The 12109-nt window shown below is 35.5% G+C and overlaps 1 protein-coding gene across 2 annotated transcripts in view; it reads right to left on the bottom strand.

Moving 5' to 3' along the window:
* Nucleotides 1-426: 426 nt before the first annotated feature.
* Nucleotides 427-12109, bottom strand: part of LOC132154590 (potassium voltage-gated channel subfamily KQT member 3-like) — a 35499-nt gene continuing 23816 nt past the window's right edge. For both annotated transcript variants that reach the window (XM_059563212.1, XM_059563211.1), the window contains 12 exons: nt 11379-11551; nt 10895-11068; nt 9772-9882; nt 8068-8163; nt 7868-7962; nt 6959-6985; nt 4186-4421; nt 3627-3732; nt 2749-2880; nt 2426-2521; nt 2076-2160; nt 427-2006 (listed from right to left, as the gene is read on the bottom strand). In XM_059563212.1, coding sequence (XP_059419195.1) covers nt 1467-2006; nt 2076-2160; nt 2426-2521; nt 2749-2880; nt 3627-3732; nt 4186-4421; nt 6959-6985; nt 7868-7962; nt 8068-8163; nt 9772-9882; nt 10895-11068; nt 11379-11551 — 1871 coding nt within the window. In that variant the 3' untranslated portion in view covers nt 427-1466. The remainder of the gene's footprint in view (nt 2007-2075; nt 2161-2425; nt 2522-2748; nt 2881-3626; nt 3733-4185; nt 4422-6958; nt 6986-7867; nt 7963-8067; nt 8164-9771; nt 9883-10894; nt 11069-11378; nt 11552-12109) is intronic.

Here is a 12109-nt window from a genome sequence, read left to right as displayed (position 1 = left end):
ATGAACTTTGAATTGATTTGAATCTTAATATTAAACCTTATCTTGATACTTTATAGCCAGTGATATGATATTTCGACATTGTGAACTGTAAAATAAATAATTTGATATTAAAGGGAAGTATGCAGAGCCCATAACCAGGGGCAGGGTTATTATAGTTCACCAAAACAGCAAAAAATTAAAACAATACAAAATGGTTTAAAATAAAATATTAAAAACTTTAACTTATTTTATTACAGCAAGTTGCCAAGGCAACCTTTGTCATTTTCATTTAGTTTAACTTGATTTACAAACTAATTAAAAAAAACAATTGACGAAAATCATAACATTAAAAAAAACACACAAAACTTTAAAATGGAAAATATACAAAAAAAAAAAAAAAATTATATATATATATATATATATATATATATATATATATATATATATATATATATATATTAATATATTAATAAAAACTATAGTAGTATCTATGATGAATGATACTAAATTAACCTGGGGAGGAACTGACATTAAAAACTAATTTCATTTTTCAACAAAAACAGACCGTAAATTCACATTTGAATAGTGAATTCTCAGGATCTGTTCAAGCTGAAACCTTTTGGAAGACCTTTTGGAAAAGTATTTGTTTTGGTGTAAAACATTCAGTAAGTATAACTACTGTATTAACTATTGTAACTTGCTAGGTAAACTTGTCGATGTTTAAAAATATTCTGCTGTCTAAGGGTAAAGCTTGATCATTTTCCACAGCCAATTGAGTGACTACAAGCCCTCCCTTACCCTGGAATGATCCATGTGATTGATGTAGGGTAACCGTAAGGAAGCTGTAGTTACCCTGGGAAAGTTGGTCCCACAGTACAGTGGCAATATTCATTGAGCTGGCAGTTTTATGTGCCACTCACAGACGGGGTGTGCTCATTGTTTAGAATAAAGCCAGACACTTAAGGAATTCCTAACTGAGGCTCTGCTTTTGGTCCTTAGCTAGTGGTGACGTCCCAGAGTGCAGTTCATGCTGACCAGAGTAAAAATGTTTATACAATCTGCAAAAGGAACTTAAAAACGAGCTCAAGATGAGCAGAGAAAGAAGCTTCCTCAAACCAAAATATTTGAAACAAAAGCAAGTGCAAACCGGAGACGTCGATACATTAAGCTCCTCCATGGATGATCATGCAGTCCATGCATACGAAAAGATGTATAAATAGAAAAATAAATGTTTACAAAAAAAGGCATAGCATCTGTTTTGTTCTCCTCCCTTAAAGATCCCAGTCAAGTCACTCGTTCTGCCAAGTGCAGTGTCTACCACTAGAGATAAAACGCATGCATTCCATGCAGTGCTCTTTGCTTTGCAGGGGTAAAGCGTGAAGTGGATACATATTTAGATATGAGTATTATGTTTGTGTTTATGTGTTGATTTGTTTTGTGCTGTACAAAGTCTGTAGTCATTATAAAGAGTGTGTGTTAGTGCGTCTTTAGGGTGGTGTTCCCCACGTTCCATCGGAGTGGAACCCGTCTCCGGTGGACGAGGGTGGATAAGGTCCGCTGGGGGTAAAGGGATCAGTGTCCGTATCCGACTCACCCTCGGCTAAATATCGGCGGTCGCAGCCCCAGCTTGACCCTGCCGTTAACCCTGAGGCCTTGCCCTTGACCTCCTCTTTCTCGGCGGAGATGCTGAATCCGCTGGGCGAGCGTTCCAGCTCTTCGTGAGTGACCGACAACAGGGACAGCGGCGTTCCCACCCTGCGGCCTCCCGATTGGTTGACATTGGATGGGGAGTGGCTAGGCAGTGGGCTGATGGGCAGGACAGTCGGTCTCGGCGGGTGTGCATCAGAACACGTGTAATATGGTGTATTGTGCAGCGGGGGGCCGTAGCTGCAGAACACACGGTTGCCTGTGAGGCTGACAGTCAACGTGGGGTCGCAGCGCTCCAAGGTCATGTGGCTGGGGCCTGTGAGGTCATGTTGAATATGCATGTCCACCAAGAAATCCAGTTTCTTCTCCATGTCTTCTACCTGTGAGGTGACGACAGAGTTTAGCTAAACAACTTTAACACACAAAAAGCTGTCTGAACGTATGAGTACCTGTCTCTCAACCCGCACAAATCTACCCATCATGCTTTGGTCTTCGGCATCTGGCAGGCCTGCTTTGGCAAGATATGACTCATGTCTGAGAGAGAAAAACAGAGAGGAAAAGTGAATCAAGAGTTCAAATGAGAAATGGATGTAGCTCTGTAATTAAAAAAATTATACTAAATTATTAATAAATTATAAATTGCAAGAACTCTTCATTCAATATAGGAATTATTATAAGACATTATTATTAAATATGGTTGTAGTTTTATTAGGATTATACTTTAACAATATAATGTATTAGTATAGTTTTAATATATATTAATATAGTTTTAAACTTAATAAAAATATAAAATATTTACCTAGGTGACTGCTGGGTGGGGTATGGAAATGGTGGTTTCTGGGGTTTCTTGTGTTTTGGAGTGAGAGACGGTCCTGGTGTCAGTATCAGATCTAGTCTAAATATGCAACAAATAGCAAATATTAGTGGATACTAGAAGATTATATAGTACAGTTTAAATGATGCAAGTAAACAATTTGAAATGGAAAAAGTTTGACTCATAATTTTACCATCATAAAGTTATTTAAAAGTTTTCATGTATAAATGTTTCAGTGTGTGTGTGTGTGTGTGTGTGTGTGTGTGTGTGTGTGTGTGTGTGTGTGTGTGTGTGTGTGTGTTACTGACCGTGTTTGTAGATATTTGATTCTGGTGAGCATGTCCAGGTGTCCTGCAGAATACTGCTCAATCACGTCCTTTACATCATACGGCCTCAGAGTCTCCTTAAAACGCTTCTTACTCAGCAGGAATATTACGATCCTTCAAAATAAGAAAAATTAAGAGGAAATTTTTTTTAAATAGTTAAACCTTGAATTTAGAACAACTGAAAGATCTGTTAAGATATAAATGATGATGTATGTGCATGTATATTACCATTAAAAAAAAATATATTTTTAATGTCTTTTGTACATCAATTTGGATAAAAGTGCTAAATGCAGAAATGTAAATGTAATGCTCACCGAGGCTGTATATATTTGATTAAAAAAATACAGTAAAAACAGTAATGTTGTGAAATATTACATTTTAAAATAACTGTTTCAACTTTAAAATATTTAAAAAATAGTTCATTCCATTGATGGCGAAGTCGAATTTTCAGCCGTCATTCCACAAATCATTCTAATATGCTGATTTGCTGCTGCTGAATTTCCCATTAATATCAATGTTGAAACAGTTAATACTGTATATTAACAGTTAATGCTGCTTAATATATTTTTTTCAGACTTTTATGAAGGATATAAAGTTCCAAAGAACAGCTTTTTTGTACCAAATGTAGAAGTATGTAATGCTACTTTTGATCAATTTATTACTGAATAAAAGCTCAATTTATTACTGTACAAAATTATTATTTATTTTTTTTAATCATAGTGAACTGAAACTTTTGAACGGCAGTGTAGGACAAAAAAACAGCATATAAAATAAATAAAATAATTAAAGAAAGAAAATCAATTGAAAAATGATCACAGGTTATTTTTAAGGATTATAAATATGATATAATCTCTGTATACCGCAGTGCTCTTATGACTAATTTGAGAGTTGGAATCATCTCCTCCAGCAGTATGTCCGGTGGGAAGCCCTTCTCCTCAGGAGTTGGATCAGGCAACCCACCTGTATCTGCAACGAAGCAACAAAACAAGGTTAGATTAATTGCATTGTGTAAATGTATACTGTACTTAAAATTACAATTTTAAATTTACATTTCTTGAATTATTGACAATCCATTTTCCTGTTTAACACTGTAAAGGCGCTTTGACACAACCAGTATTGTACAAAGCGCTATACAAATAAAAGTGACTTGACTTTACTATACTTGAGTATATCTATTATTACAGTGTGTAAATAGCTAAGAGTGTGTTTATGTATATTGTGCATTCATATTAACTGTACAGGTGTTTGTGAGTGTTTACAGGTCTGTCGATACTGTTTTTTCTAAGTATGCACTAGTTAAAAAGTTTAATACTTTAAATAAGTTGAGCTTTTAAAAATGCATCTTGAGTATGTGAATGATGTGTGTGTGTGTGTGTGTGTGTGTGTGTGTGTGTGTGTGTGTGTGGGAGTGTGTCTTACCCTCTGAGCTCTGTCTCATGGCGTAGGCCTTCATTCTGAAAGCAGTTCTGAATCTCTCTCTGTTACTGAACCCTGCAGGTTTGCCCTCTTTTGATGGACTCTCCTCAACTGCCTCTGCTGGCCCACAGTTCCCTGACACACTTTCAGGATTGGCAGTAGGCATCATCACACGGGCCCTTACCATCGACGGTCTCGGAGTTGACAGCCGCACACGTTCCAACAAACTCAACTTCTGACTGAGGAAGAGACAGAGTAACAGATGAGTTGAATCTCAGAGCTCTGAACATATTTCGTTAATATTCCTAATCATTTTGTAATTCTTATTCGGTCTCTGTCTGTTAGAAGTCAATGAAAAGAAATTGATGATGATAGGGTTGCATCCCTAAAAGCACACATACATCTGGCCGATGTCGACCCGATATACAAAGTTCTGTTGACAGGATGTAGCCCATTTTGTTAATTGAGAATATGTTGCCGAGACGTTGATGTTTGATGACAGTAAAGACATCCATAATTTCACGAAAGATTTCTATTTCAAATAAATGCTCATTATTAAAATGTATCACAAGGGCAACTTTTCAGGCACCAGTGCTCAGCAACAGACAGGAAATGGACCACAGGTTGAGATGTACAATTATTTTGGATTTCAACTTTTCCTCACCATCTCCCACTGCTGGCCATTTAATGATAAAATTAATGATCATAAAAAAATTAAATATATATATATATATATATATATATAAAATTGATTAATATAATACAATAAATTGATACATTTATTATAATCTATATTATTATAATAAATTGATAAAAAAATTAAATATTATTAATAATAAAATATAATAAGCATATTGGAATGATTTCTGAAGGATCATGTGACACTGAAGACTGGAGTAATTATGCTGATTTGCCATCACAGAAATAAATTATATTTTAAAATACGTTCTTATAGAAAACTGTTATTTTAAATTGTAATAATATTTAACAATATTACTGTTTTACAGCATTTTTTTATCAAATAAATGCACACTTAATAAGAGACTATATATGACTTTCTGTCTGAAATGGACTGAAAACTAATTTTAACTTTCAAGCCAGGCTGTCGAAGGAAAGTTCATCTTAACAAACTTTACTTTTCTAGTTTAATATAAGAGTATGCAGGCAGTACGTCTATGCAAAGGTGCACAAAAACCCTGGGGAATCTGTTCTGAAACTAAACCCTTTCAAAGAAACAACGCAGGGCATTCTACTGTAAAGGGTACCCAAGGATTGACACACACACACATGCAGGCTATGCACTGCAGCACACACATATCTCTTGAGTACAGTGAAAAGAAGAAGATTGAAGTGGTGAGAGGGGATGAAACATCTTGAAATGCTCCACAATTACAGCTTATTACGAACCAGTTACTGATACAATACCCCCCCCCCCCCCCCCCCACACACACACACAGACACAAAACTTAATCTGTCTGCAGTCGATTCAAACTCTGAGAGGGTTTTAATGAGTGAAAAGTGACTGTGTTTGTGGTGTTGTAAATACATTTGTAAATACAGGAAAGCAGTGAAAAACGTGAGAACAGTTAGGAAGAGAATCAACACATAGATTTCACATGAACAAATGAATGTGGTGCAAGTGGTATCAGCTGCTTAGTGTGTGTACGGTCCAGTTTCTCCATTTTGGACTTGTTTTAGTAGGTCATTGATAATGTCAGGCTGCAGGTTTCCCAACTATTTGGCTTTGTTTGTATGGGTGTGTGTGTATGTGTGTGTGTTTATTTGTACCAGTATGTCAGGTTTTGCTTACATTGTGGGAACAAAATGTCTGTAAATGGATGGAAAGATTAGAAATCGACTACATACTAAAGATATTTTTAATAAAAATGTAAAACTGCAGAGGAGTTTGTGTGGAGATTTGGCTCAAAGGATTCAACTTAACTATCCATTATCGATTTTTTTTTCACTGATTACTTTTGAAAAAGCAACACTCCCCTTCCATACTCTTAGTTAAACAAAAATGCTAAACAAAACAAAACTTTATTTTGGTATGGAGCCACAAAAGGGACATGTGGATATAAAAAAATAGATGAGAGGAAAAATTATATTCCAAAGCTTTTTCGTTTTCTCGTAGACTTTTGTGTTCCCTGAGAAAATGTTTTTGTTTGCAAAACTTTTGCATTCCTCTGATAAAGTTTGCGTTTGTTTTCAAATATTTTCAAATATAGCACTCAATCCAACTCTCCCTGCTGTTTCTATCTGTAAATCTTTCCTCTTTTAACAAATGGACTGTCAGGCCAGTGTCCAGGTCAAGGACAACTGGTTCTCATGATTATTATATACGTAGTCCATCTTTGTCAAGGCTCATCATGCTTGGTTAGCTAATAACAGTTCCCATCATTTTCCCTACAATGACACAGACGTCACACATCCAGCCGTCCATTAGATTCTCCCACACACACTCATGTTCCCTCTCCCTTGCTATGCGTTGACACTATCATTTATCAGTGATCCATAATTCACTCGTTTCTAATGGACTCTGTAATACCATCATATATAGAACTACTGTCCACATGTCCCCCAACTGAGAAACGAGCTCTCACAATCTCTCACACACAGAAACACACTGCTGGTCATGACGCCTTTGGCACTGAATTAATGGAGGTGCTGGTTATTAGGAGTTATTTAAGGAAACACATTTCACAGAATCATTCATCTCACACTCACAAAACAGTGAGCGAGAGACAGAGGGAATAAGAACGAGAGAGGGACTTACCTAGCCATAACCTCAAGAGGCTCCTTCCTGCAGGAGACAGAAACAACACACACATTTTGTTAGACCAGATTGTATTTATGACAATTTATGATTGTATTTATGTATTTATGACATAATTCTCTTCATTTGCACCAAATGACCACTAGAGTGTATTAGAATATTCACATATACAAAAAAAATATTCATTAAACAGTGGTAATGTTTTTTAATAATTATCAAATTATATTATTATATTATTGAATATGAGATTTAATGTACCAAAAAACTATGTAACATCAATAGAATAGTGCTAGTTATAGTTTGTTTATTGGTTGCTAGTAATAACTGAAATCACAATGGAAAGGAAGCAGTATGAATAATTGGTAAATTAAAAGAGATTTTTAAAAGATTTAAAGAATTTAATATATTTTTTTTTTTAGTTTTCAATTTATTTAAAAAAATTGTAAGATTTTTTATTTATGTGCTTTTGTCATATGTTTCTTTGTAAATATTACGATTTATGTTTAATTTAGATATATTTCAGTTTTTTATTTATTTCCAGTTAGTAACTGGAAAATGTTACAAAAAAATGTAATGTTACTAAAATGTAACTAAATAAGTGTTTCAACTTATTTCCGTTAGTTGCCAAAGACACATTCATATTCTCCATTTAATGTTTGAACTATTTTGAAATTAACTCACTGTAACCTCTAGCAGACCTCTAGATGATGCTGTGGCTGCATGCAGACAATGAACATTAAAAAGAGATGCACAGAGAATAAAACAAGTGAAATCATAAAAATCATAAAACAAACCAGGCATAATATGAAATCATGATGATGACAAACATAAAGGCAAGTCCCTGTAAACAAAAATTATATATAAATGCTAAAATATTCAAATGATGTTTGTTTTGTGAGTGATGTATACCTGAAGCATGGCAGAGAGATCACAGTCTCATAGAATCTCCATGTGGCGATGAGATCATCTCTGACGGGGTTGGTGGAGTAGTATCTCCATGCAGCCTGAAATCAAAATTCAGTATTGAACATTAAGCAAATGTGCTGTTGTGAAATGTGCTTCAAGGGGTGAATTAACTGCTGATTTAAGTTTATGATGTTTCTGGTTACCTGTATTAATGAAGCTGCAGGATTTCTGCGTTTCTCAAAGTGTTTCTGCCTGTGCTGTTCCTGAACCTTCAGGGCCAACCCAGAACCAAGAATACCCTACAAAAATAACCAGAATGATGATTCATAAACTGAATGATGTTCCGCTCCTACGGCCCAAACAAAAATCTCTCTTTAGAGTCAGTTCATGCAAGTGAATCAACCACAGACAGCTAACAACTTAAAAAAAATTTTGTTCTTGTAATCTTGTAAGACTGATAACAGTTACTGATTGTTTGTTCATATGACAATGTGTTTTTAAAAATACATTCAATGACTTTTGTCAGTAATGTTTTATATAAAATGAATGACTAAACGTAACCCATGTTTTTGTTTAGTGTTGTTGTTTAATATATAGTCATGGGCCAATTAATATATTACATTTATGCTGCCTCTAAAAAGTTATTAAAAAGTCTGTGTACACACTTTTCCAAAACTGTTTTGAGCTGGGTTACTCTCAAAATCATTGGAATTGTAAAGGAACTTAAATCTTTAAAGGAGCTATGTGGAGGTTTTTACTTAAAAAAAATCTTTAAGATAGAGTTTTCATTTGTACATGTATGAGCCAACCATGATGTAAAAAAAAGAATGACACCTCGACTGTCCACCACGGTTGCCTCTATCAGCCTTTAGGCTCAATTGTGTGTGGAGGAGTCGGGCCCGAATGGGCGTGAAAATTCACAAAATGTGACTTCATGTGCATTCTCGTCTACTTGGGCTTACAACCGTACGGCACGCCAGCCATTATAGTAAGCAGCGGCAATAGTGTTTTGAAATGTACTCTGCGGATGGAAAGAAGCGACCAGCCTCCAGCACAATTCAGACACCCACGGACACTCCTCGTAAGTTAAAAAAAAGAGCGTGCGCACTGAGAACGAGCATGAGACTGGCTGCAGTTCCTCTAATGGCCACTGGTGTCAGTAACGGTTAGAAATTTCAGAACCTACGCAATGCTCCTTTAATGAGATAGCTCACCCAAAAATGAAAATTACCAAGCTCAAGCCATCCTAGGTGTATATGACTACAATCAGAGTTATATAAAAAAAAATCATGCTTTTATACTGACATTGAATGGTAGTCAAGATTTTTAAGCCCAAAAAGTGCATCCATCCATCATAAAAAGTACTCCACACGGCTCTGGGGGGTTAATAAAGGCCTTCTGAAATGCTAAGAAAAATATCCATATTTTAAAACTTTATAAACTGTTGTAAGGACATTTTTTGATATAACTGTATTTGACAGAAAGATGAAAGTCATATAGCCCTAGGATGGCTTGAGGTTAAGTAAATAATGGGATACTGTAATTAAAATTTTTGGGTGAAAAGCAGATACCGCCGTATTAACCACCTTATTTCACAGCACGGAAGCAAGCTATTTTCTGTGAATGTGCAATACTTCTTTATCATTTGAGCCATAGCTAAATAACCAGAAGAATAACAGTGTGTAGTGAAAGCTAAAATTTATTTTACTCTGTTTATAATTATAAAAATTTTATCAAATAAGGAGAACAGTTGCCATTTTGCAATATAGCTGGAGGCAGATGACGCTGTAAGTTACAAATGGCCACATCTCTCTCACGTTAAAAATAAGGTGGATAGTCTAGTGGTTATATTATCATTTGTAACAGTGTAAATGTACATTTAGGGAAAAAAAAGGAACCGTACTTACGGCTGGAAGAGCAAAAAACGACACACCGATAAGAGCGAAGGTCCCGGCTAAAAGACGCCCTGCCCACGTTTTCGGGGTCTTGTCACCATAACCGATGGTTGTCAAGGTGATCTGACATAGGAGTGAAATCATATGTCATCAGTGTGATTAGCACGACTAAGAGCCAAAGTACTTGAGCTGTAAAACCATTAAAAAGGTAGTATCAATGAAGCTGCTGTTAATGTTACGAAAGGTGGTATAAATGGGGCTGCTATAAAACCATCACAGTCACACGTACTAATGAAACTTATGTATAACTGTCACGAATAATAGCATTGTTAATTGAGCTACTGTAAAAGGAATTGCCTCCCATTTAAAAAAAAAAATAACTTTTGTAATTGTTCAGATTTTCTTTCCTATTAAATTGACTTTGGCTTTTCAACATGGAGGAAAGATACTATTGTTCTTTACCATAGCAGCTCAAAAACGCAAAAATCACTAAACATGTGCATAAAGCATTGTTTAATACAAATAATAATAAAAACCTGGATCTGATCTTTTCAGCAGAGTTTTTATACATTCACTTATAAAAGATTGAAAAAGTAACATAACACAACACAATATAATGCAGTTTTGGTAAAAAAATCTAAAGTAGCAATGTATGAATTTGAAAAAAAAAAATTATCTTAAATTGAGTTAAAATTAAGCTAAAATCACTAAACCAGTGCATAAAAGAAGTGAAGAGTTAGAGAGTTTTAGTAAATGTATCTTAATTATAATTTTAGGGCTGTTTTTTCCTCAATCCAATCAATCATATATTTGCTTAAGAAAAAAAAATGAAAAAAAAAATTCACAAATATATATTGTACTAAATATATACACATATATTTACATACATTCACTCTTAAAAAAAAGTTTTTAAAAAATACAGTGCATAACCCAGAAGTAATGCAGGTTTGATATTAATGTTAAACTGGTCATCAAAGCTTTGGTGTTTTGTAATGTTTTGTAAAATGCTTTGTAAAAAATTACAAAATTAAATTTTTTCCACACTCCCCAGTTTGTCGAAATTCATTTACGAGGTGTTCACAATTCAATTTAAAAAAAGGTCTGATTGCATGTGATAGCTGTGCGTCATTCTCACCAGTCCCCACCAGAGGGCGTCTGCATAGGTATCAAAGTCCTGCGGGGCCGGTGTCGGGGAGGAGCCCTCGGTGTCTGTTAGCCCCATGGTAGCATCATCCTTCTCAACCAGGTACACCAGGAAGGAAGCCAGGATCAATGACAGGAAGCCGATGTACCACGCTGTGATCAGCTCCTGACCGCACACACCAGACGGGAAACACACACACAGCAGTGCTGAGATCAAACTTCACTAGACACTGATATCTGATTGTTTGTGCTTGCGTATGTACTTTGCATGTCTGTGTATCGCAGACCATAGCATTTTGAGGGATGAGTGTGTGTGTGTGTGTGTGTGTGTGTGTGTATTCGATTGTGTGCATACTGCCGACCCCATAGGTTTATTTGAGCATGCTTGACATGATTTAAACAAGCAAGATGTGCTCTTAGATGTTGATCAAGAGGCAAAGACCTGTTGGCATACATCACATCATGTGTGTGGATACCTTGCTGTGTGTGTATATTGCAGATCCTAGCAGTTTCCAGGTGCCTCCGCGGCGATCCATTCGTAGCATTCGTAGGATCTGCAGGAAGCGCAGACTGCGCAGCGACGTGGCCAACACATTTCCCTGGTTTCGTACGGCAACCACCGGCACCGAAGCAATCAGTACAAAGATATCTGACAACATAGAGAGTACCCACACTCTCAGAAAAAAGGTACAAAAGTTGTCACTGGGGCGGTACCTTTTCAAAATGCACATCTTTGTACCTAAAGAGTCCATATTGGTACCTAAAGTGAACATATTAGTACCTAAGAGGTACAAAAGTGTACCTTTTGAAAAGGTACCACCCCACCTTTTGTACCTTTTTTTCTGAGAGTGCATAGTGCACATAGGGGATATACTGTACAAGTCTCTTCTGCTCACTAATGCTGCATTTATTTAATTAAAAATACAGTAAAAACTTAATATTGTGATTATTGTATGTTATTTCAATTTAAAAAACTATTTTCTATTTGAATATATTTTAAAATGTAATTTATTGCTGTGATGAAAAAGCTGCATTTTCAGCAGCCATTACTCCAGTCTTCAGTGTCACATGATCCTTCAGAAATTATTTTAATATACTGCTTAGGGGTTTTTTTTACCATCAAGGTTGAAAACGGTTGAGCTGTTTAATATTTTTGTGGAAGCCATAATACACATTTTTTAGTATTCTTTAATAAATAAAAAAAAAA

The sequence above is a fragment of the Carassius carassius genome, chromosome 12 (genome assembly GCF_963082965.1).
Source record: "Carassius carassius chromosome 12, fCarCar2.1, whole genome shotgun sequence".
Classification (NCBI taxonomy): Eukaryota; Metazoa; Chordata; class Actinopteri; order Cypriniformes; family Cyprinidae; genus Carassius; species Carassius carassius.
Note: the sequence above shows the minus strand (reverse complement) of the source record. Positions and strands in the feature narration are given on the sequence as shown.